We start from the raw sequence: 26,346 nt of genomic DNA, 5'->3' as shown, positions 1-26,346 counted from the left end.
TTCTGAAGCAGTGAAGGACCCCAAAAGGCTTGCAGGGCTGCTCTTTCTGTTCTCACTGTAGGTGCTGAACGCCATTTGCCAAGAAACTGAACTGAATGAGGTGTCATTCTGTACATTAAAAATGAACTATCTAAGCAAATTGGTGAGATCAGAACATATATCTGTAGCAGCTCATGCTTATTTTCATATGTGAAAACATTAACGAAGGTCAGAGTGACTGTGAAGAGACGTGAGCTAATAACTATTTAATGTTCTCTGCATTAGGGTAAGCTTGTGAACTTCTTTGTTCCACCTCAACCTTTAGAAGGAAATAAAAAGAAAAAACCAAAGGAAATGGAGCCTAAATTGAAGGAAAAAATACAATATCCCAGTAAGTATTTCTGATGACTTTTAAAATGTATTTTGTTTTTGGCATTAAGTCTTATATTGGCCACTGACTATGAGCTCAAGATTACTCTTCACTTCTTCAGAATGAAATGATTGAAATGATTCTTTTGCTGGGCACTGTCATGTGGGATTGCATGCTACAAACAAGTGATTCACAGTTAAAAGTAAGTTAGCAACTCAGAACTCTGAGCTACAGAGCTCCATATAACTAAAGGTCTTTGTAAAAGAGTTTATGCATTTAACTGAAATACACTATCTTTTTTACACCTCAGTAAGAAAATGGAGTGACTTATTTCTATTACTGTCAAATATTGCCTTGGATTCACTGCAAAATAGCAATTTGCAGAGCTGCCTCAAGTCAAGCGTTGTCAAAACTGCTGTCTGTCTTTGGTTTGCATTTTTTTAGATGAACACTATGTTTAGAGTTCCCTTAATATGCATTCTCTGAGGTAACTTTCATTTTATCTGAGCTGTAAGTTGTTTTGCTTTGATTCTACATACAGGCTTACGAGTGATGATATTAACAGCTGTAAAAGAAATGAATGTGAAGAAAGGAGCATCCATCGTTGCAATATTTAAGTACATCAGTGCTATTTATAGGTATGACACACAGAGAAATAGACGGCTTCTCAAAAGAACTTTGGAAAAGCTAATTGCAGAACATGTAGTAGAGCAAGTCAAAGGACATGGTCTGGCTGGGTCTTTCAAGCTGGGAAAGAATTACAAGGAACAGAAGAAGCGAGAAAGAACCAAAGAGCAGGTAAAATGTGCTGCCACAGTTACATCAATGTTGCAAAGACTGATCTTTTTTCTACTGATTGCGTGCTACTTGGAGCTGTGTTGTGTGTGTGCACTAGTTCAGTGATGCTAACTTATTGGTAAAAATGAAGAAAACAGCAGCATTTACTTTGACATTCATGAGTAAAGAAGCAGAAGTCATACATAGATCAAATTTGGTGCTAAAGTATTATCTACATCTGTCATAAATCTTGTAAAATAGTGGCACTGGAAGTTGCATTGTTCCTACTGTGAAGGTGTTTTTTAAACACGGCTAAACATTAACCAAATCCTCAAACTGGAAATTGATACAAAATCATAATATCTATGTCCTGATGTGTTTATATGGTTAAAAAAAAAAAGATGAGAAAGTAATTTGGGTTGGAAGAGCCCTTAAAAATCATCTGTTTTCCAACCCCTCCTGCCATGGGGACACCTTCCACTGGACTAGGTTGCCCAAAGCCCCATCCAACCTGGCCTGGAACACTTTCAGGGACTTCTCTGTGGAAGCTGTTCCGGTGTCTCACCACCCTCACTGTAAATAATTTCTTCCTAGTATCTAATCTAAACCTACTGTCTTTCAGATTAAAGCTATTCCCCCTTATCCTGTGACTAAACACTCTTGTAAATAGTCCCTTCATGTACTGGAATGTTGAAATTAGGTCACCCTGTAGCCTTTTCTTATTCAAACTGAACAATCCCAGTTTTCTTAGCCTTTCTTCGTTGGGAGAGCTGCTCCATCCCTCTAATCATCTTGGTGGCCCTTCTCTGGATTTGCTCCAACAGGTCTATGACCTTCTTATGTTGGGGTTCCCAGAGCTGGATGTAGTACTCCATGTGGGATCTCACCTGAGTGGAGTGGAGGGGCAGATTCACCTCCCTTGCCCTGCTGGTCACACCGCTTTTGACTCAGCCCAGGATATGTTTGGCTTTCTGGGCTGCGGGTGCATGTTGCCAGCTCATGTCCAGCCTCTCATCCACCAGCACCTGCAAGTCCTGCCTCAGGCTGCTCTCGATCTGTTCATCCCCCAGCCTGTATTGATACCGGGGGTTATCCCAACCCACGTGCAGTAACTTGCACTTGACCTTCTTAACCCTCATGAGGTTCCCATGGGCCCACTTCTCGAACTTGTCCAGGTCCCTCCAGATGGCATCCTGCCTTTCAGGTGTGCCAACTGCACCACTCAGCTTGGTGTCATCTGCATGTTTGCTGAGGGTGCACTAGATCCCTTTGTCTGTGTCATTAATGGAAATATTAAATAGCACTGGTAGACATTAAACAGCACTGGACAATTTTGTATGTAAAGTCTGACATTCTTGGTTAATTTTACTTTGTAGGTAGCAAAGACTTCAGAAAATACTCAGAAGAAGCAGCTGACTGATGCTAAAACTCAAACCAAAGAATCAAAAAATAGTGATATCACATCTGAACACATCTGTAAAACTGCTTCACAAGTGGATATTGCCATGGAAGAACATGATTATTGTACACCTAGCAAAAATAACAAGAAATCTGAACCAGATCATGAGAACTCTGTAAAAGAGAATAATGTTAAGCAGGAAACTGTCATCCCAAAATCTCCTGATTTGCGTGGCAGCCTCCTTGTCTCCAGTGACATGAGTAGCCATCCTGATTTTGATGTTTCTAAAACTACAACCGATGTCCAGCAGGAAATCCCAAAGGTCCCGTCCTCACATTCCCAAGAACATGCTGACAGTAGTGTACAACATACCAGTTCTGTATTTCCATTTAATACCTCTGAATATCGTTTCGAATGCATCTGTGGTGAGCTTGGATTGGCTGACTACAAAGCTCGTGTGCAGTGCCTGAAATGCTACTTATGGCAGCATGCAGAATGTGTAAACTACAAAGAGGAAAACCTGAAGAGCAGGCCCTTCTACTGTCCCCATTGCCTTGTGGCAATGAAACCAGTTCCCACAGGAGCGACTCTGATAATTTCTCCAAGTTCTATTTGTCATCAGTGGGTAGATGAGATCAATAGGCATGTAAGATCATCTTCTCTTCGCGTTCTGGTAAGATTATATAGCTTCATGTTCTGGAGAGTTATTTTATCAAAGCTCAGGGCTTCCTGTCAGACATTTTGTGTTACTTGAAGTTCAGAGGTCTCTTTGTCCTCTGTGTTAGCATTCTGCATTTTCTGCTGTAGATCTATGCTTTGGCATCACATGGTTCATTGGTGTCCTAGAAAGACTGTCTGCAATTAGTTTTTAACTTTTTTCTTTTTTAGTTGGTCACTGGGAGATAATACAGTGGACTAGGTATCTATAGAAAATGGAAGCAAATTTTGAGCAGTTGCAACAACAGGTGATTTCTGAGAGGGAAGGCTGTTTGAAAGACTACCAAGGAACTTAAAAAGGCCTGACTGTTTGAGTGTTGTCTCACTGTACACTTGCAACTAAGCAGCTCTCTGATTGTTGCTTCTTGTTTTGTTCTAGCTAAAAAATGTTTCAGTAGGTAAAGAGTATAGTTTTGCATTTCTGGTTCTTGGGCTTTATGAAAGAAGTCTTGTGTCTTGGTGTTTACTGGAAACAACACCCTTACAACTTGGGCATTGCCTCTGTAACATCTGTATATTTATTTGGATGTTGCTTATTTGGAGACCATGTATTATCCTTTTACTTTATTTCTAATAGCCCTGTCACTAAAATAAACCTTATTATACTTACAGTAAATAAGGCTATACAGGATTTTTTAATATATAGTTATCACAGTATTCAAGGGTAGCCATTGTCTTTTACTACCAATGTAGTCAAGTTTTGTCCTTCATATTTTTAGTAGTCAAGAACCTTTGTAATGATCTAGTGCTTTGAAAACCATAGATCCCATATATTTTGAATAAAATAACAGTAGTAGTAGATTGATATAACTTTGTCTTCAGGGATATATCTTGTACCTTTAGCTGTTATGCATAGACACCCAATGTATAAGTGAATTCTAGGCCTCCAGTGCCATATGTGTGATCAGTCTTATTAGATTTAGTGCATAAATGTGTAAAACTCACATGGTTTTTCTAGAGCCCAGTCCAAATTTTATACCAGCTTGGATGAAAATTGTCAGAAATAGATTTACATGATAACAGTAAAATAGTTTAAATACTGACTGTCACTACTTGAACCTGTGTGACACCTTCGATTCTAGGTGATTGTTTTCATTTTCCTTTAACTGCCAACTGTAAGCAAGACTTGTTTTCAGTGTTGCTTCAAAATGAAAATTTGGGGAGTTATTTTCTGTAGAGGTAAAACGAAGGTAGTGGAGGTGTTTAAAAATGTGGAGATGTTTAAAAGAACCGGTTTCCCATGTTAACAGCTTTTGCATTGCTTGTGAAGTGTGCTTTTTACTCTTCCAACTGCCTACAACCCGTGGGAAATTCTAATGGTTTTATGTAATAAACAAGAAATTAAAATTCATCAGTAGGTCTTGCTTTGTGGCAGGTTGTCTTTTCCCGCTGCTGTGAAAACAACCAAACCTTGGCCAAGTTATAAACCTCCAGAAAATCTGTTAATAAATACTTGAAGAAATCATTAGACTTTGACAGCTATTTATTTCTTCTTGTTTGCTTCAGTGAGCATGCTCCTTTTGGTTTGTTTGTTTCTTTTTTCTTCCCCTCCCACCCTCCCTTCTCTCTCTTTTTTTTTCATGTGCAATGACCTGGTTGCACATGCTTTGTTGTTCCACTCTGAGGCTGAAAAGAAGGAACTTCTCTGCAGGTGTTTCTTTCAATTGACAGAAACACCATTGCCTTATGCACAAATGTAGAGAAAGATTATTACTGGAAGAAAAGGTATGATTAACAGTGAAGTCATGTGCTGATCATTAAGGGGTAAAGAGCAGTTATTTTATTTTTTGTATGCTTCTGAAAGGTTTTGGCTTAAAATTATGAGGGAGATAAGAAAAGTACTTCTGATAATAGAACAAATGTCAGTATGAAAGGTTTATAAAAATATTCTGTTGATGCACACGGATTGTTTCTCACTAGGGTATTCTTTTCATCTCGTAAGTCTCCACAGAAATCCTTTTGTAGATAAAACTTTACTCAGAGTATCATTTCTAGTTATTATATATTTTGATGCATCTCTCTGTCTTTGCCTAATCATCCATTAAATTATATATATATACTTAGATGTATTTCCCACCATGCTAGTGTATGAGTACAGATTTTATGAATGGTTTCATATTAATGAGCAACACTGCTAGAAGCATGCATATACTAAGCTGTACTGATATTTTGGCATTTTTATTAAAGTATCTCTGATGTTTTCTTCTTTGCTGTTGTGCTATTGAATATAAATCTATGTAGGTGTATCAAGGTGTGAAGAAGCATGGCTTTTTGCAGCCACACATGTTGGCGGAGCAGGAGGTGGTTATCACCACGTATGATGTCCTGCGCACTGAACTGAACTATGTGGACATCCCCCACAGCAACAGCGAAGATGGGCGCCGCTTCAGGAACCAGAAGCGGTACATGGCCATCCCAAGCCCCTTAGTAGCAGTGGAGTGGTGGAGGATCTGCCTCGATGAAGCACAAATGGTTGAATGCACTACTGCAAAGGTATGACATTCCTGGTGGTGTGTTTATTTAACTTGAAAAGGTTTTGACGAGTTTATTGTAAATAATACAGTAGATTTCCTCTCCCCCTCTTAATGTTCAGTGCACTCAAGTAATTTGTCCTTGTCACTTGTTCTGTAGAAGTGAATTTTCTCTTGGAGATACTTACTATTAAATGGTTCTCCTGCTGGAATTTTGGCAGACTGTGAAGTTTATCCAGCTCAAAAAATACTTAACATATAATCTATACTGACAGTTTAAAGAACTAGATCATTGTGTTGTGTACAGTGTTTGATAGCTTCAAACAAGACACTAGCCTGTTCAGTGGTATGATTCAGAGGCATAGACATGTCCTTTGGGTCTAGAAGCTAAAATAGTCAGCAGTCTGTCTGCAAACTCAAGAGATACAGTCTGCAGGGGGAGATTATTTTAATTAGTGTCTGTCCAATCTTTTTGCCCAAGACAGAAAGATAAAAATGCTACTTACGTAATGGCTTATGGGCTTTAATTTTTTTATTTTTTTTTAACATACATTTTCTTTTGCTATCTATTTGACTTCTGTGAACTCTTAATTGCACTTGATTACTCAGAAGAGGACATGGCTTTTGTCAGTTCTCAGTTACCTTCAGAAAAGCTCCAAAATTTTATATACATTTTCATAATATGTTGTACTGATGCTGCTTCTAATCTGCTAATGTTACATACTGAAAAGATGTTCAGACTTCTCAAAAATAAGGTCCACATGTTGTCAGACTGTGTTCTACTCTTTGTTTTCCATTTCCTACCATTGGCTCTATTTCCTTTTACTAGGCTGCTGAAATGGCACTCCGTTTAAGTGGAATCAATCGCTGGTGTGTCAGTGGTACTCCTGTGCAGCGAGGATTAGAAGGTGAGATTTTATGTAGCAGTGTCATCTGTGGAATTTCCCTATGCTGATAATTAGGTAGTGCTTTGAAGCAGTTAAAACATCTCCTTGTTTTGCTTTGAATTGATTAGGTACTCTGATTTGGTAAGCCATAAACTTTAAGCATGTAATAAAGCCATCAATACTTTTATCAATATAAAAATTGCAGAGCTGGAATCTTTTTGTCTCCCTTAGTTAGACAGATACTTTGGACAGCAGAGAAGCTGTGTGTCCAACAGCTGATTCAAGTCTGTTCTTCAGTTTTCACTTAGAGTGGGTAAATATTAACACTTCTCTATTGCAGCTATAGGTAGTCTGCTCTGGTTACAGAATCCTTTAAGCTGTCAAATACAGCAAGCAAAGCTGTATTTGCTTTTTGCATAGCCCCGTATGAACTGCTGTGGGCATCAACTGCCATGAATATAAATTCTGGAAATCATGCTAAAGCTTATGAAACTGTCTTAAGTCCTTATGTAAGGACTTAATGAATTGAGATGTGTGAAGTAGGTAGCTGTTATGTTAGCAGGTGTCATTTATTTTGTCATTTTTGTGAGGTACTCAGTTTCTGTAGACAGGCTTCAGAGAGATAGAAAAAAGAAAGGGAACTGATTAACTTCTCCGTCTCCCTGTTCTCTGATTGATTTAGGAATATATAGTACACGCTGAGACAGGGAGTTTTAAAGTGGATAAATCAGTGTAAGCATTTGTGGACTGTTACATGGATACCAAATTACTAAAGTCAATATTGTAGATTATTTCATTATGGAATTGTGAATTAAATTTATAAATACGCACTATAGTTATGAGAATATGTAGTTAATAAGTCAAACCCCGTAGAAGGAACTGATAGATTTTATTGTCATGGTTAATTTCTTCAAGTCCTTATGTGTGATAGTCTTGATTTAATAAATATCTGAAATGTCGTATTGTGCATAATACGTATTGACAGTCTCTCAGGCTATGTTAAGGCAGCCTCCATTCACTTAGGGGATGAAAGCTGCTGACTCATTTCAATCTGTGACACTGCTGCTGTAATACAGTTGGATAGGACCTCTGGGTAAACAATTGCTTCTTGCATAGAAATGATTCCCAGGATTTTTCTTCCCCTGGTCTATGATGTATTTGGTGAATGTCGCGATGCTTTCAGCTGAATACAAAATTGCTATAAACCTAACAGAAAAAGGAATGTAGCCACCAGATCTTTAGGAACTACAAGGTACCATCACATATCTCTGTTTTGGCACTGTCCGCTTGCAGCACTTAAATGTGTGCTTCTGTATTTTTCTGTTGAGATTTAGGCACAAGTTTAAAGTCAGAATGTCCTTAAATTTCATTCCAAAAAGTGATGGATTTCTGAATTAGGCAGAATTAGTAATTAAATTGTATTCTCTCAGTTAGCAAGAAAACAAAGTGTCTTTTGTTACTTCTTTATGTCTTAGCAGAGAAGTGAAAGTCTTCTGAATTGCAGCCCCTTCTAGGTGGTGGGCAGCAAACAGTTGGTGCACAGCAGGCTGTGAAGTAATGATACTGAGCAATGTTGGTTTAGAAAATCCTGGCAGGCCCTGTTAACCATATGCAGTCATGTAATTTCTGCCTCTTGCCTGTGCTCTGAATAGGTTTAAATTTGTCGCTTTTTTCTGCTAAACTTGAAATTGGGAAAGTGTCTCACAAATAGCTATATTCTTGCAAGTTGTGTGGAAATCAACAGCTAGCTAAAGGAGAGAACCCCCACCTTCCCCTGCCCAGTCCCTTGCCTAAAATTAAATATTTTGATGAGAAAATGACTGGAAAAGAAGTGCAGAAGATAATGACCAGAGGGTCATTATGCCTGGTAGCCTTTGTATGAAAGTTAATTTTTTGAAGGCATATTGTGAAGTGTTAAAACACAAACACTGTACTAAAACACTTTCTTTTCTTGGCAGATCTGTATGGATTAGTCCTTTTTCTTGGAGTTGATCCTTACTGGGTCAAACATTGGTGGGACCAACTTTTATATCGACCTTATTGTAGGAAAAATCCCCGGCCTCTTTACAGTCTAATTGCGAAGATAATGTGGAGATCAGCAAAGAAGGATGTGATTGACCAAGTAAGTAAGAGTTCTGAGTTTTAAAATTCCTGAACATCATTTATCAATAGTTTTATTTGTAAAATTACTTATTTTCTTCTTTAATTGCAGATTCAAATACCCCCTCAGACAGAAAATATACACTGGCTTCACTTCTCTCCTGTGGAGAGACACTTCTATCATCGCCAGCATGAGGTGTGCTGCCAGGATGCATTGGCAAAACTCAGGAAGATTTCAGACTGGACTCTTAAGCTTAGCAGCCTAGATAGAAGAACTGTGACTTCCATACTATACCCATTGCTACGGCTGAGGCAGGCCTGCTGTCATCCACAAGCTGTTCGGGGAGAGTTCTTGCCATTACAGAAAAGGTGAATTTCTGTCATTTCTTAAATGGCCTGCTTTATCCAGAGAAAAACTCTGATTGCCCCCAACAGTGCAAGATCTTGCACAGTACTCATCTCAAGCCTAATTTTAGGCTTCTTTAATTAAATGTGCAAATATGGTACACCAAGCTAATGTGACCTCAGAAGACGAATGGGTGCAGTAGGGTTGTTAGTGTAATTCTTGTGTTAAAGAACATAGTACTGAGAGGCCATTTGATTTTCCAGTAGCATTTTAACCTTGCAATGTTGATGGATACTGGGGTGTTCCAGGTGAGAGATAAAGTGTGGAACAAACCAGATTCTTCTTCAGTTTCAAATAAGCCCACTGATTTTCTTTTGTCTCTTACAAAACTCGTGTTCATGAATGAGAAAAATGAACAAGATGAATCAACAGAATAGAATAATTATTTAGTTCAGAGAAAATGTTAATGTGAGGTTGCAGAATTTTTAAATGTAGATCCAAACTTGAAAGTTGTACAAATACTTTTTTCCTTTTTTTTTTTTTTTTTTGCATGCTTTCAAGATCATCATCTTCACAAGTGCCCTCCAAGTATCAACTTGGTCTCAGCATTTGTTAGACCAAAAGCATGTTGCTAGCCCTATTGCAAAATGTAGCTGCTACACTTTCAATCAATTAGAGGGAGGCTGTGAAAGAACAGGCTGTTTCCATTCCAGACTCTGAGAGCACTGACTGGTTTTTTTTAACCTACAGGCAGAGAAGAACTTAAACTTTTAGCACTGCCAGTGTTATTTCTACTGTGGCCTAGTCTTGTTCATCCATTCTATTCCATCTCTTTCTATGCTTTATGAAGTTTTGTGTCTTACTCCTTCCCTCTTCTCATACAGGGCATCTGTGGTGCCTAAGCACCTGAAACTGGCTTTGCACCTGCTTCAGCAGAGATGAATAGTTAGATGCTGTGCTTGTAGCACTTTCTGTCGAACAGTCTGCTAGTGTGGAAACAAGGACTCAAACATAGGAGAAATCGATATTTCCACCCATACAAAATTATTTGCATTAAAATGAGCCGGTGTAGTATAAATGAAATGTATAAACTGAGCAGAATACGCTGGGCACTTCTTAGTCCTGTGTTGATTTTGGTAGAATGGTTGCACAGTGACAGCTGCATAGTAACTGTGGTGGAAAAACCAGCAATGAGAATTAAATCTTTCTTAAAATCACATGTACAAAGAAAGCACTATTTCCATATCTTTTTTGTGAACCAAACTTGACTGCAGCAGTAGACATTCCCAGATCAGAGAGAAGATTTGACTCCTGGCTTTGGTTATATGTATGAAAATAATGAAGAAATTCACTGCTAGGGCTCTCCTAGTTTAACTGAGTAAAAAAAGCTCTTCCTTTTGTCTTAATTGGTAGTCTCAGGCTGTGTATCAAATTGCATATTTTATATTTACATACTTCTCCTTTTTTAATTTTTCTTGAAACTGCTGATGGTTCTGAAAATAAAAGGTAAGTAGCAATGGTGGAAGTAGCAGTGTATGCAGGCGCTATGTGTATTTGCCATTACCTCTGCAGAATATACAAATAGTGATTATATTGATTTAAAGCCTGCTCTGGTATAACACTGTAGCATAAAGCCAAAAATCAGTTGCTGCAACTGGAACTATGTTGCAAAGAGGGTAAAATAAAGGCCTAGGAAAGTGTATCCTTCCAGCATAATTTGGGCACAGTCTGCGCAGGAGTTACATCACCTCTTAACTCTGTTCCACAGTGCTAAATGCCAAATAGTAAATGCTTCTCTAAAGGTGAATGAGGCTGAGGAGCAGAGTTTCAGGGGAGAAGGGTAGCGTCTGGTCTAACAGCAGTAGTTGGTCATAGAAGCAGCCTCAGGTCAGCTGTTGTAGGCTGTTGCTGCTGTTCACTCTCCAGTCTATATCAGTCCTCTTTCTGCTTAGATTCTTTGTGCTGTGGCCTTACTCCAACCTATCCTTCTTGCTTCCTTCTTGCTTCTTTTTCATTTCTGTTCCTGCTTTGCTCTCTTTCCTCTCCATTTCCTGTATTTTTATATTAAGTTAATTTTCTTCTGACTAAATTCCTTTTCTAATTTATAAAAATGACAAAAGTAGAAAAAGAAGTTTAAATTTATTTTTGCTAATTTTCCCTGTTTTCATTTCACACATTTTTCTTCTTTACATTGATACGTCATGTGCGTTACATGTTTAGATTGGTAGCAGAGGGTAGAAATGTAGTCTCTCTTAGCTGTTTTCATCTGAACAGCTTTTGGCAAAATGAGGTCTGATTTCTCATGCTTCTAGTCCATACTGTAACAGAAAGAGCAAAATATTTTTCCTCGTGAAAGATTATTTTACCTAGTTCTAATTTTCTTCTTACTTATTTCTTTCTGCTCTTAGGGGATGTCAACCTCTCAACACAGTGAAGTTAGGGGAAAGCTCTAGCTGACAGCTAGGGTTTTTTTAATAAGTAAATAAATATAAAAAAAAAATTGTACAGTATGTTGGATGCATGTAACCATCTTTAATGCTGCACAGCATGACAGTTTTATTTCTTTAGTATTGTGATTTTGTTTCAGATTTGAGCCATTTGTTCTCCTTTTCAGCACCATGACCATGGAGGAACTGTTAGCATCTCTGCAAAAGAAATGTCGAACGGAGTGTGAAGAAGCTCACCGACAGCTAGTGTGTGCTCTTAATGGCTTAGCTGGTATCCATATCATTAAAGGTAGGATTGGATGACTGTAATGCATCTGTGTGTACTGGGAGGATAAAAGAAGCTATACTTGTGTAATTGTACTTCACCTGCTTTTGTTTTATCAGTACTGCTTTCTGGGCTTACTTTGTGCCCCCTGCCATGCAAACTGCTATGATGGCTGTGGAATCTCTTCCCTGCTGCCTGCTCTGCAACTCTGTCAATGTAGATTTTGTCTGAATTATGAGGAAAAAAAAACTTTGAATGGGAAGCAAAAATAACTGTATTAATCTTGAGTGTCATTAAACAAAATGAAAATAAATTGAAATTACTTAGTTATGAGTGTGAAAAAATGCCTCTTTTCCAAGTTCTTCTAAAGTTGACAAGCTGTTTGAAATTTTCCAGCTCATGTTAAAATCTTCCTTCAGAGAGGAAAACCCACAAACTGCTTTTTCTGTTACTTGCCTTACAGAAAGGCTACATTCAGATTCTCTAATCTGTAGTTAGTAATTATTAGGTTTGAAATACTTCATTATGATTGCAGAATGTAGATAAGTGTTTCAGATAGACTTAAGTGCTTAAAAAGATTTATATATAGATGAAACACTTCTAAAATACACTAGAAGCAAAAATTAAGCTTGGCTTATTTTGAGAAGCAGATTGATGAAAATTTCATCTGGTGAGAAACAAAAGCAGGACTGAGGCAGAGTTCTGGTCTTGTAACTCCCTCCCCAGTGTTAGTATTACACTCAGTCTTCTTTATCAGTTAGAAGGAAGCACACCTTACACATATGTGAAGCCACAAATTTATTCTTCCTATAGTTGAAATCTTATAGGTCTAACTGTTATTAGCCCAGATCTAATTCTTACAGGCAAAAAAAGAGTAACAATCGCACTTACGTGTTTATACTGCTTGTCCTGCTTTTATGCTCACCTTTCTACTTAGGCCCTTCTGGGTCCTGAAGTCAGTGGTTTCATAGAGGTGGTGGCAGTGCTATCACTAGTTGTCACTACCTTCATCAGGAGGAATAAGATGTTTGTGTTGATGGTTTCTTCCTCACACAAGGATCATTTTTATGTTTGCTAGCACACGTTTGCATCTTTCTCTTTCTTCACTGGTCTGCAGCTCCGTGAAAACACCAAATTTAGTGTACATAATGCCTTTTATGAATGTTACATACTCTTTCTTTGTTCTCTTTGTTGCCCCTAAAACCAGTTTTGTCCAGCTCTAAGCCTGCATTGCTTTGACTGTGGGTGAGTTGTTTATAGCCATGGCTTTCTTATTCACTGCCAAGCCTGTGCACCATCTCTTAGCATCCCATGGCTGTACCCTACACTGCATCCTATATATTACTTCTCAAGGCCTCTCCAATTGTTACTAGGCCTGTATTTCCTTACACTACATCATTGTGTTAGTTGTAAATATCTCATTCTACATGGAATAACTGCTTGTTACTGCTATCTATGTAAAACTGTGTTTGTACCACACAAAGATAAACAAAAGTTAAAAAAAAAAAAATTAAAAATTAGCCATAGACACCTACCGAATGGCAGAAATTGCTATTCCAGCTAGGCCAAGTAAAAGGTCCAGGTCAATCAAAATTCAAAGGAGGCCTGACAAGCTTCAAGCTTGAGGCCTTGCAAATTCAGCACATAGCTTTTGGCCTATTACTAGTAAGGACAATTCTATACTGCAGGACTACACCCTTACAACTGGCAATATTTTCAAGCAACAAATTTTGTTGACATAAGATTTTTACACTTCCAGATATGGAGGAAGATGATGGTTTTTTTACTCTGTTATGTGTCTTTATACATTTCTTGTCCCTGTCCTTTGCCGCGTTTTAAGAGTCTCTAAGACTATTACTGCTAAGTAAATTTTCATCAATTGAGAAAAGAAAATTAAAATTTTTTTTTCCTGCTTTTCCATATGCAGTTTCAATTTTGTTTTTCTTTTTTAATTTATATAATCTATTTTCTGAGAAGTGATTGTGATGTTGGTAGCTTACATCAGTAGTTATGCTCCCTGCATGTACCTAATCATTTCTGCATTTCTGAAGTGTGATACAACTTTCATTGTTTTCACTGGAACAGTGAATAATGTATTTGCAGTGCAAATTTAGCAATGCATCACTGCAGTGAGTTGTAGATGATTTTTTTTTTTAGTGAAACATGAGATTTTTTGGACTTATGCAACCACGAATACATATTTTAAGATTAAGAGGTCTACAGATCTTGCAGTCACAAAAGATATTTAATTTGGAAATTGCATAGTTTTTGTAGAATATAATACTCTGTCTTTTACCATTTTTTTTGGGTGGTGGGAGGGGTGTGGAATAGAAAAGATTTTCTTGAAGACAAGCACTTGTTATACAGACTCTCTGTAAACATAGTATGTTTCAAGTGATGTAACTCTTGTTACATCAAGGTCAGTCATGGCTGCTTGTATATTTAAAAACCAACACAATATGTGTATGTTTTTGTTACTCTTTTTTTAATCAGGAGAATATGCATTGGCTGCGGAGCTATACAGAGAAGTATTAAGATCATCTGAAGAGCACAAAGAAAAGCTCAAAACAGATTCCTTGCAAGTGAGTGAGCACTGAAATGTAAAAAGATGTAGTTAAGAACTGGAATACTTTAGATTTAACTTAACAGGTCAGTCTTTTTTTCTTCACAGTGGTGTGCTGAATTATCATTTCAGCGTGCTGTCATGATCACAGTCTTTAGATAGGAATCTGTCCAGTGATTTAGATAGGAATCTGTCCAGTGATTTAGATAGGAATCTGTCCAGTGATTTAGATAGGAATCTGTCCAGTGATTCAGGCAGGAATCTGTCCAGTGATTTAGGTAGGAATTGGTCCAGTGACCTTCATGTTTCCTTTTTTTTTTTAAAGGAAGAAAGATGCTATATTTCTAAACACTTGCTTGTGAGTCTTCATGATGTCCTTGAAGCAGTGTGTGATCTCCACCTGCTGTTCTGCAATAAACTTAACAAGCTGAATTCCTAGACATGTGCATGTGACTGTGACTGCTCGCATTAATGTTGCTACATTGCATCCTGCAAATACAGGATGCTGGGTTTGCTCTGAGAGTGATATTAATGTGCCAAATGATAGAGAATAATAAAATTGTTGCACTGCAGAAGATAAAAAGGCATCAAAACATGAAAAAGAATCAAAGTGAATTTTCTCTTCAGACATTTGTCTTCATGTATTTTGAATACTATATTAAAAATATGAACATATTTTATTGGTAAAAAAAGCAGTGGTTATCTAAGTAACATCTTCAGATTTCTTCAAGAAATATCAGTTCTAAATTGGCCAAGATTCTCTTCAGCATAACAAGATATTTAAAATGTTAATGATAGATAAATAAGAAGTGATCAGTTGTCTCTTTGCTTGCTTTGCTAAATAAATTATTTTTTGATTATTTTGCATGTGGTCATCTGATGTCTCTGTTACGCTTCTTTGATTTTTCCTTCTCTTTTGTGACTTCCTGGTGGCTTTTTTCTGTTATCATAGCCATATTAGCGTAAACTTGTTAAGATACTCACAACAGGGTTGTTAATTAAACTGTTTTACTGGATTATGCAATCCAATAAAGCTTCCCCCCCCCCCAAAATACATGCTGCCTAATAATTGCTTTGGTAATAAAACTTGACTTCTGTTGAATGCTTCTCAGTCATGTAGGTTTAGCTCTTAAGGATAACAGCAAACCACTGCTGGCCATTCCCCTTCAGTGGCTAAGATAGTAATAGGACAAAGATAGAGTCAATCCAGGAGGTGAGAGGGGTACAAGTTCAGATATAGTGGAGGTTATTAATACGAGTCTGTGGGAGCTGGTAGAGGTCTGTGCAGGTAGAGGTCTGGTTTGGGATACACAGGGTGAACCTAGGGAAGAGGAACAGAGTTGCCTTGTATTAATGATCAAGTTTATTTTTCCTAAAAATAAACAAAAAAGTCATGTTTTATTCAGTCATCTTTTATTTCAGAATAGTGAAAATATGACAAATGAGGCTCTTGGGATCTGGTATTTTCCTTAAACTTTATTTTGCTGTAGATGGGCTAAATTAATTGTTTCCTTAGAATATTCTAAAAGACATTTACAAAAGAATGTGCTCTGAAATAAATAATTTGTCTTCCATAATAGTCAAGGGCTGTTTTAATTAGTAGGGTGAGTATGGGAGAGTATTTGATGACCTGGTATCAAACTTGCTGCTGATTTACTTTTGAGATGTTGAAAGTCTTTAATTTCTTATTGTTTCCTGTCTGAGTAAAATGAGGACAAGAATGTTTCTTTTCTTTATAAGGTACTTCCAGATTAACAGAGAAAAAATAAATCTAATTTTAAATGCATGCTAATTTCTTGCTGTAAGCTTTCATTGCTGTTCAAGCTTTTCCTGTCACAGATGTTGCAATGGATTTTTTTCATGATTGCTGTTGACTTTGTGTATATTTAGAGACTTCATTCTACACATAATTTGATGGAATTGTTGGCAAAGCACCCAGGAATTCCCCCAACTTTGCGTGATAGCCGACTTGCAGAAGAGGTAAGTAGAGTTTGTTTTTATATAAATACATTTTGAAGAGCACATTTTTATTTTTTGTTCTATTTTCTCTAACTAAGGAAATAACATTAAATAGCTTTAAAGTTAAATATGTACATTTCCCTTCAACTTGGTAAAATCATGAGTTGTTTAGAGTGTGAGATGAGAGCAGAAATGTCCAGTAAAATACTGCTGTTCCGAATGCTTAGTGGCCTCTGTTATGTTGTATGTTTTACTTAGCTTTTAATAATTTTTCTCTCTAAAATATTGCTTCCCTGTCCCCACAATGTTCCTATGAAAATCACTTACATTCTTTATCGTTAACATCTGTGTATCATCCTGAATTCTTCTGAGTCCTTTATTTCCTCACACTTTCTTTAGCTTTCCTCATTTTTAAATGCAAATAGTCAGAGTTTTCTCTAGGTGAAGTTTTTTATTTTTCTTAGGCCAGAGGAGCAAGTCACTGTGTATCATTTCCTGGGTTCATTAGCCTGTTTGACTATATCCTTAATCTTAACTGGGAAATATCCAGCAAAATAGTGGGATTACTCTTCCCGACTGGTTACTTGTAATGGAAATATGGACCACATTTGGAAAGGAATGTCATTATTGTGTCATTATTTGGGTTGAAAGGGACTTGGGATGTCACTAGCTGAATCTCCCTCTCAGAGTAGGGTCAACACTGATTTCTGACCGGGAATCTCAGGGCTTTATCCAGTTGGGCCATTAAAATCTCCAAGGAAAGAGATATAACAACTTAGCTGAGTAACCTGTTCAGTACTTCATAATTCTCATAGTAGGGAAAAAAATTCACACAGAACATCCCAGTTATCATCATCATGGCTAGGCTTTGCGAACGAAGATTTGGGAATGTTGCTCCGCACAGAATTCTAGCAGAAGTCGACCATTATCGTTGTGGTTTCCAACACCATGCTTGCCTAATCTAATATTCCTTTCCAACACCATGCTTGCCTAATATTCCTTTCCAAATAGCAGTTGTACCTTGTTCACTTACCATGTACTTCAGTAAAATACCTGCCAATCTAGGTGGTTTCCTTCTGGCTGCTGCAAGGCTGTTCTTTAGTACCCTCTAAGCCTCTCTCCTTAAAGCTGCACAGGCCCAGTTCTTACAGCCTCTCTTGTTTTGCAGTGGTGATCAGTATCTGTCTTGTTATTTGGATATCTTATGATATTTTATCATTTTTACACAAATCGTAGGTATGGGTAGCATTTTTTTTTGTTTTAATGAGACTTGTTCTCTTAACTATTTAAAGTTTCTACCCACCTTTATAGAAATAATATAGAAATATTGCCTGTTTTTTATTGATCTGTAATTCTAGAAATTTTCAAAATGTCACCTTCTCCTGGCATTGTTATAAAAAAGGGGATTGGAAAATTTGTATTTTTTTTATAAATGTGAAGCAGAGGTGGTTTTTCATAGCTGTCTTTTGACAGTAGCTCATCTAAATCCCCAAGAGTCCTGTCCACTCCAGGCAAACTGGGCTCTGTAACAACAGTGTAATTATCTTAATAGTAGCAAACAAAAAGAAGAAAGACTTAAACACACACTAAAATGCACTAAATTAAGGTACCTAGTGAAATCAGTATGAAATTATGAAAGATAAATGTTACTTGTAAGTTGTTTGTTCATCAGTTTTTAAAATATGAAATAAACTGATACTGGTTGCATGGTGGAGGCATTTGTATACTAAGAGGGGTTTTCACTGTCAGAAGTAATTTCTACATAATTTCTATGAAAAAATTATATTTGATGCACCTAAAAATAATGAAATTTAAGCCTTTCTTGTTATTTCATGACTAAGTTCTATATGTAGACAAGTTCAATTTTCCTGTTCTCAGATTGTTCTGAGATCTTTTTATTGTTTACTTGTTCAGCACAATACATTTATTGTACAGATAAGTAAGAATAGTGAGTTAAATTCCAGTTCCCTTTCATAATGCAATGTATTCCTATTGTGTTGTTTGGGCTTGTCCAAAAGTGAAGTTTCATAGTTAGCATCTTTGAACCAATTTGTCTTCTCAGATGGTTTTTGGGCTTACTAATAAATGCTAGATTCTAGAGGAAAAAAAATACTGCCAAATATTACAAATGAAAGTGGGTAGCACATAGGTAGCTAACCATTTTAAAACATTTTGGTAGCTGGGGAGTTTTTACATTTTCCATTATTCCTCCTAAATATGATTTGTCTATAATTTAAGCTCTTATTTCCATACAGGCAGAACAACTTCGACAACATTATATGAGTAAATCCAATGCAGAAGTTGCAGAAGCCCATCAAGCCTTACAGCCAGTCCTTCAAACCATTCGGGAGCTCCAGAGAAAGGCAGGCACCTCTTAAATATTTTGTCTCTGAATTTTGAGATTTTTAAAAAATACTATTTTCATCTGTATATGCAGAACTCCAGCTGTTTATTATTTCTAACAGTTTTTTGAAGGTCTGTTTGGAATGGGACTTCCCACAGGCTTACTTCACGCTTACCACAGACCCAAAACATACTCTGTTCCCCATATAATGAGGCACACAGTACTTGATGAACAGATGACTTAAAACAGAAGTACATGGTGGGAGATGATTCTAGTAAAGTTTAACACCATTCTTGATTTTTAAATTAACTGTGCTTCACCCATAATTTAGGAAAATAAGGTATAGATTTGGGCCTTGGAACATTTCTGTGGTGTATCAGATGGTATTTCAGTTGCTTTCAAGGGAACTGATTTTTGGCATGCATTTAGTCATGGTGCTTAAGGCTTAATTGTGTTGAGTCAATATGACAGTTCAGATTTCAGAGAAAGGTGCAAACCCTTAATGAGTTGATGAACACCTGAATTAAAAGGGTGCTTGTCATTCGCATAATAGTAAATAAATAATAAAGAAATAAGGACAAATAGCACATGAGGAAGTAAACTTACGCATCTTCTTTCACCTGTTAAAATTATAAGGTTGCTGTTCTTGCTCTGTTAATTTCACAGAGAGCTTTGCTTTCTCTCATTAAATGTTCTTTTAATCTCCTTCTGAGAGAGAGAGAAGAAGGAAACTTTAAGATCACAATATCTTTATGTGGCTGTTCTCTGTAAATAGTCTTGGTGAATCTAACTCTACTGAAGCATTTTGAAGGTGTAGAAATAGATGAGAATGTAGAAAGTTTCTTAATCATGTGCTTACACTTCAGCAGAAGAGGGGCTATTTTTTAATCATGCTCTTAATCCTCCGCTTTCAGGGAATTAACCAATCTGTTTGGCTGTGGCCTAAAGAGCAGTTAGGCCTAAAGAATCATTACGCCTCTGCTGCGATGATTAAATTGTTTCTTTGTTGAATGTTCAAGGATAAATCTATTCTTTTCCATACAGATACATTCCGGTTCTCCTTGGTGGTTGGATGTCATCCAGACAGCAATACAGTATGCCATTGATGAGGAGCTCGTTCAACGTGTACAAAACGAAATAACCTGCAACTACAAACAGCAGACTAATAAACTCTCCATGGCAGAGAAGTAAGAGAGTAACTAAAATAGGCTAATGAATACAATTAAGTCTGTTCAAGTCTTCTTATCAGTTTGTGCTAACAGTTGCAATTAAATAGCAGCCATTTTTGCTTCAGAGCATCTGGACTGCAATTATGTTTCAAAACCAATCCCTGAAAAAGCTGGCTATATAGAAGACTTGGAAAGAAAAGTAGGAGAATTACCATTTTCTCTTAAATGAGCATTCTTTGAAATAATTTTCTGTATTCTGAACTATGCTTTTTACAGTCTTCTGTACCCATGCAACTGCTGATCAAGAAAGATTCAAAGTTTATTGCATTTAACCTATAAAAGAAATTGACTTGCGTAAATGGAAAGTAGGCAGACAATATCAGAAAATCCTTATGTAGCACCAGAAGATAACATCACTCTCTTTCTGAGCAAAGAATTTTGGGTTGGTTTCATGTTAGAGACAACAGTACCACTGTTTTTTGGGTTCAATTACAGAACAATGGATTCAGAAGGGACATCTGGAGATCACTAGGCCAACCCCCAACTTATAGGTCCAGGCCTATGCTCATTCAACCCAATCAGGTTGCACAGGGATTTAGCCTGTTAAGTTTAGGTTATCTCCAAGAAGGAGATTCAATAGCCTCTATGTGAAGTCTGTTTCTGGTATTATTCCAACAAGTGGTTGTTGGAAATGAAGAAACATTAAAATCCTTTTATCTAGTTAATATTTCCTGTGTTGCATCTTGTGTGCAGTCTCTTGTCCTTTCACCAGGTGCCTTTGAGAAATATTTGGCTCAGTCTTCTCTGTACCTTCCAGTGAGATAAATGTAGAAAGCAACAAGTGAGCATTCTCAGTTTAAGGTTGAATAGACCCTTTTCTCCCAGCCTCCTGTCATATGTTCTGTGCTGAAGCTCCATAAGTTTATCACAGAAAAGGGAGACATAGGAAGGACAGTGCTCTCGTAGTTTAACTTCAGGCAATTTTCTCAGATACATGAACTTAGGCTCTTAAATACAGTCTTTCTGAATGATGTTTTTAGTTAAATACATTTTTATTATATTTATTATATATAAATAGATGTATATAAATGCATATACATATGTATACAAATATCTAATGTGCTTATAAAATGTGTCTGTGTGTACAAGTTTAAATACTTAAGATATGCACATTCAATACATAAAGATGTATCCTCACTATGATTATTCTGCTGTCATGATCCCCAAAGGTCACAATTTCTTGCCCTTGCTGCAGGTAAACGTACCCTTTACTTTTCAGTACTTAACGTAATTCTATTGAATAATCTAAATAAAGATACATATAGCTCCTTTTTTTCAGCACAAGAGGCAATGGGCACGAACTGAAACACAAGATGTTCCCTGTGAACATCAGGAAATGCTCTTTTACTGTGAGGGTGATTGGGTACTGGCAAAGGTAGCCCAGAGAGGTCGTGGGGTCTCCATCCTTGGAGATACTCAAAAGCTGTCTGGGCATGGTCCTGGGCAACCAGCTCTAGGTGACCCTGCTTGAGGAGAGCAGTTGGACAACACCCAGAGGCCCCTTCCGATCTCAGCCAGTCTGTGAGTCTGGATATAAATGTTTCCTGTTTGAGTTTTCATTTGAGAATGATAGTATCACATTCTGGTCAAAATAAATAAGAGGACAGCATTGTTTGTATGTTCATGCAGAATTTGTATGCATATGCATCTATCTGTATATTTGCCAGTGTCATACTGATTTTTTTTTTCCTCAGTTGAAATTAGGTATTTAGAAAGTATCTTCTTAAATTGTTGCTGCTTATAGGTTGTATAACTTTGGAAAAGCTATCTGCAACTCAAATGTTTATTTTATAAAGTAGGGATAAAATTTAATTCCTTTTCAATTTATTTTAGGATATGAGATGACATCTTAAAAAACAGTGTCTTAGCGAGTGTTACTGGTCAGTGGTGAAAGCAGCAAGTACTCTAATTGAATATAAGACATGATTAATCCATGGTATAATGTGGGAGATTTTTATAAAGCTGGTATTATTTGGCAACTGATGGTATTAACAGCAGACTCGTGATTGCAATTTACATGTATTTTCAGGCTACCTTGTTAGGCAGATTTGTCTGTTACTTAAAAATGCATATTACTTAAGTAGGTCATATTAAATTCCAGGCTTTAGTGGTAGTGTTAAACCTGTGCTTTGATCTCCACACTTTACAAAACAAATGTTTTGAATCAAACTTTCCTTGTGGTCTAGAACTACAGTCTTGTCCATGAATGTCAGACCTTGTAGGAACTGTGCACTTTCAGCAAGAGACCTTTGCTCACAGGAAAAACACAACATGGGAAGTGCTTAACTTGTTTTCATGTTTCCACTCCAATTGCAAAAAACACCTAGGTTTTAGGAAAATAGTTTCCTGTTATGTCCATTTAATAATTTTAACTTTGAAACCTAACTTGCAGAATGAAGTATATTTTTGTGATGGGTGCATTTGTCTGCTGTGAATTGCACAGGTGCATTGCAAATCATTTTGTTGGCCAACAGACACAAGTAAGACTATGAGTATGTGCGGTTGTTTACCTTTAGTAGATTTGCATTGTGGAACAGAATGTTGCGGGTTGGTGTTCACTACTAATATTTGGTCCCATCTCTCAACTCTTGGGAAGAATCTTTCTATTCTACAAATACCATCATCTCTGGGCATACAATGGAGTGATTTCTGACAGCATTACATGCAGTAATAATAAGCATTTGCTTATGATATGAACTTCATATGTTGTCCTAGATTGCTATTTAGCTATTTTTCTTCCACTTTAAAACACTTAATTAAGTTTGGATTTGGTGACTCGGTGTACAGTTATTTCCCTTTGTCTTTAAATCAGATTCCGTGACTGCAGAGGCCTTCAATACCTGCTCACAACCCAGCTGGATGAAGTGAAGAAGTTCCAAAAGATTGTAAGAGAAGCAGTGAAAAACTTAGAAGGGCCTCCTTCTAAGCAGGTTATTGAGGCTGCCACTATCTGCCATTTGCGACCTGTTAGACTTCCACTCAACAAGTATGTCTTGAAAATGGAAAATATACTTTAGAAGTGGATTATTAAATTTTCCTTTATTTCAAATAACACGTTGAAGTCTTGATTATGTAATCAGGGGCTGTATGCACACAGATATCACAGATCCATTTGTTAGAATCATGACCTTTGGTTTTATTCCTAGAAAATCTTTTCCTGTCAGTTATTTTTTTGAGTGTACATATGACAGTTAATTTGTTCTTTTTTAAGGATTTTGTGTGGTTTTGTATGGTGGAATAGATATATGGTAATTACGTTGGTTTCCGATGAAATTCTGAGTGCATCCATTTTCAATTTTCTGTATTGCAGCTGTGTCTTTTGTAAGGCTGATGAATTGTTCACAGAATATGAGTCGAAGCTCTTTATGCATAGGTAAGTTCATAGCTTTATAAATTTATCACTTAGAAAAGTGAAAGTTGGATTGCTTTATGTTTTCTTCTTGAAGTTTTCTGAAATAACTTTATGAACTAATTACAGCAACTTCTTGCTAATGGCCTTGATAAAGGTTTTATTAGGTTTAATTTTCTGTGTAAATGTCATTTGAACAAGCTGTGTACAAGGAAGGGATTTATGCCACTTTCTATCAAGCTGCTGTAATATGACTATACGTTTGAAATGAAGTGTTGAAGTGTTCAGAAAGTGTGTGTATAAATACAAGTATGCTAATTTAATACTGTGGTGGTTTGGGACCACTACAAAAATCCAAAATCCAATTTCCAGGCTTCCCCCACCCCTTCCCAATATTTTATCTCAACACCGAAGAGAAATTTTCAGGCAGACATCTCTATGGGGGAAAGGGGAAGTATATATACATTTATTTTACACAGATAAATACTATACAAGCTAAAAGTAACTATATATATATTATTATACACTTCTATCAGTCCCTTCAAGCCTCTCCCTTTAAGTTTAGTCCAGGAAAAGCCCTTAGGCCGATAGGTACCCAGTCTCTCTCTCTCATGGAGTGTTCAGGGAACCTGAACGCTCCCCCCACCAACCTCCAGCTGTTTGTTGAAGTCCTTTCTTCCTCACGAGGTCCAAGAAGATAGCTCTGAGTCCGTCCTCCTTGGTTCCTTGTCAGTCTCTGCTGTGTCATTCTCTCTCTCACTCTCATACCTTGGTTCGTAGGCTCCTGTAGTGTAGTCAGCTTATCAAATGTACGTGTCCTGGAATTTCATTCCTCCTCCGTGTTTTCGGTTGTCCTGCATTTAAATCACAGCAGGACATCCTCTGGGCCTGCCTCTCGTCCGTGTCCAATTTCGCCTGGGGTTTTTTCTCCCCCTGGCACCGAGCTGCTTTTGTTATCAGCCCGTCTCTTTTGGCTCAGCTTCAAAATACTAAGCCTTGCATCCACTCCCACTTAACAATGAGAGGGAAAAAGTTCCCGCTTAGCTTTTGCTACAGGTGTTCGGTCCAGTTACAAACTGTCCCGAGCTCTGCAGTCTGGCTGGAAAGGGGGGGGGAAAGATGGCCTGGCCTCCTTGCAAGGAGCTTGCCTCTCTCTCCCTCTTATCTTCAGGTGTTGTGAATCCCTTCCTTCACAACACACACTCACTTCAATGCTGCCTCCAACCCTGGCTTAGGCAGAGTTGTGAGGCTGCAGGGCCCCCCTTCTTCCCCCCCGGAGGGGGAAAAAGGAGGCCCTGCCACCCCTGGCCTTCTACACCCACACACAGCAGCAGACACAGACTGATTGCCAACCACTTCCACCGGTTGTGTATATATGATTTTTCAGCAGGAGCGAACAAGATGAACGGTGATTGGCCCTCCAGGGAAGACTGCCCTGGCACCCAATCACCTCTGGGCCCCCCAGCTTCCAGGGGGGGCAATCTCAAACTATGACAATTACATATTCTTCTTTGTGCAAATATTTATTTGCAGTCCAGTTGCAAGTGGTATAATACCATCCTCATTCAATGTTACAATGAGAAAAGAGATCTCAGACAGGAATGCAGCTGGGTGACACCAGCACATGGTGTGAGAAGTATGCATGGTGGACAGTACTGAGAGGCATAGATTACAGTCCTTTGCATGCTTTCTCTTTTACTTTTGTCTCTCATATTCCTCACAATGTCAAAATTGGATTCAAAAGTCTTGAGGTCAATGAGAAAACATTTTGAAAAGTCTTTACTAGTGGGAGCTCTGTTACCTCATGATTGCTGGAATCAGGAAACATCAGCGTGTTTCTAAATCAGCATTATTTGTCAAGGAGGGAAATGGGAAGCTGTAGTGTTCTTAAATAGTGCAATACACAGCAAATTTTGTGTCAGAGTTTAACTGCAGGTCTCGCTTGTATAAAAGGCCAGAATTGATTTTTTTTTTCTTAAATGAATATGACATGAATAACTCCTGAAAGATAATTTAGATGCTTAAGCCTTTACAAAAGCTGGGGATGATTTTGAGCTGACAAAAATGGCCTTATAGGGGTTTTGTTGCTGATACTGAGGTCACTCTGTTCAAAGCAAGCTTTTGAGGCGTTGGGTAGTCAAACAGCTGTTTATCCTTGTTTGGTTTGCATTATCCTTTAATCAACTACTAGAAGGCTGAAATAGATGATGAATAAGTAGAAATGAACGTGTAAGTACAAAATCAGTGATAAGTGCTGTACTGGGTTTGTTTTTAAGTGTTAAAGGCCAAATGGCAATATTCGAGGAGATGATAGAAGACCAAGAGGGGCTTGTTGATGACCGTTTGCCCACTACAAGTAGAGGACTGTGGGCAACCAGTGAAACTGAACGTGCCTTGAAAGCTCTTCTCTCCTTTGCCAAAGCTCACCGAATGGATGTTAGGCTAACTGAAGAAGGGAGCGTATTCCTGGAACTCTTTGAAGCATGGAAAAAGGAATATAAGGTACAGTAAATGAGATGGTGACAAAACAGTTGTCATTTAATTTATTATAAACAAGTTAAAGCTGAATATTAACACATCTAAATTGTATGCCTGAAATTAGGCTTTGCCTACACCAAGCTTTTCCACAGTGCTTATTACAGGATTTGATTCAAAATGGTTTATATATGATTTGAGTTTCTAAAAGCTATACTGGCAACTAATCAAATTACTAAGCAATATAATTGCACCTATTAAGACAGTATACAGATATAATTGTGTTCATCTGTTTACTTAAGTCAGAATGTAGCAAGACTCAGCAAATCCAATGTTATTCCATTCTGTAATTCAGTTTATCTTCAGTCTTGTGCTAGCTACAGATGTACTTTCACTATTGCTTTATTTCCTGGATCTTGTTTACTACACAATGTAACCTGAAATAATTACTTTCCTGTTTGGATCAGAGAGAACTACAGAAGTGTTCTGTGCCTTTCTTTATACATCCCTGTGTTTCTGTGTTTCCTTGCTTTGAATACGTACTGGTGATGGAGATGGGGGAAAGAGCTATTACACACAAGGCTCTCATCCTGTCTTATAGCTTAGGTGTAATCAAACGTTTTCTCTTGAACATTTCTCCTTCTCATTTTCAGTTAACACGGACATCAG

The 26,346-nt window shown here is 37.5% G+C and overlaps 1 protein-coding gene across 6 annotated transcripts in view; it reads left to right on the top strand.

Moving 5' to 3' along the window:
* The window catches only part of SHPRH (SNF2 histone linker PHD RING helicase), a 62,011-nt gene that overhangs the window by 13,416 nt on the left and 22,249 nt on the right, over nt 1-26,346 (top strand). For 5 of the 6 annotated variants that reach the window (XM_064649047.1, XM_064649045.1, XM_064649046.1 and 2 more), the window contains 15 exons: nt 265-370; nt 891-1,147; nt 2,503-3,198; nt 5,484-5,735; nt 6,543-6,621; nt 8,559-8,722; nt 8,813-9,069; nt 11,661-11,782; nt 14,252-14,340; nt 16,212-16,301; nt 18,536-18,643; nt 19,669-19,811; nt 22,666-22,839; nt 23,164-23,226; nt 25,479-25,704. In XM_064649047.1, coding sequence (XP_064505117.1) covers nt 265-370; nt 891-1,147; nt 2,503-3,198; nt 5,484-5,735; nt 6,543-6,621; nt 8,559-8,722; nt 8,813-9,069; nt 11,661-11,782; nt 14,252-14,340; nt 16,212-16,301; nt 18,536-18,643; nt 19,669-19,811; nt 22,666-22,839; nt 23,164-23,226; nt 25,479-25,704 — 2,826 coding nt within the window. Of the gene's footprint in view, nt 1-264; nt 371-533; nt 552-890; nt 1,148-2,502; nt 3,199-5,483; nt 5,736-6,542; nt 6,622-8,558; nt 8,723-8,812; nt 9,070-11,660; nt 11,783-14,251; nt 14,341-16,211; nt 16,302-18,535; nt 18,644-19,668; nt 19,812-22,665; nt 22,840-23,163; nt 23,227-25,478; nt 25,705-26,346 lie in introns of those variants that run through there. The other variant, XM_064649051.1, reaches the window with a different exon arrangement.

Source organism: Pseudopipra pipra, chromosome 3 (assembly GCF_036250125.1).
Source record: "Pseudopipra pipra isolate bDixPip1 chromosome 3, bDixPip1.hap1, whole genome shotgun sequence".
In the NCBI taxonomy this organism is placed as follows: Eukaryota; Metazoa; Chordata; class Aves; order Passeriformes; family Pipridae; genus Pseudopipra; species Pseudopipra pipra.
This window is presented reverse-complemented; position numbering and strand designations above follow the sequence as displayed.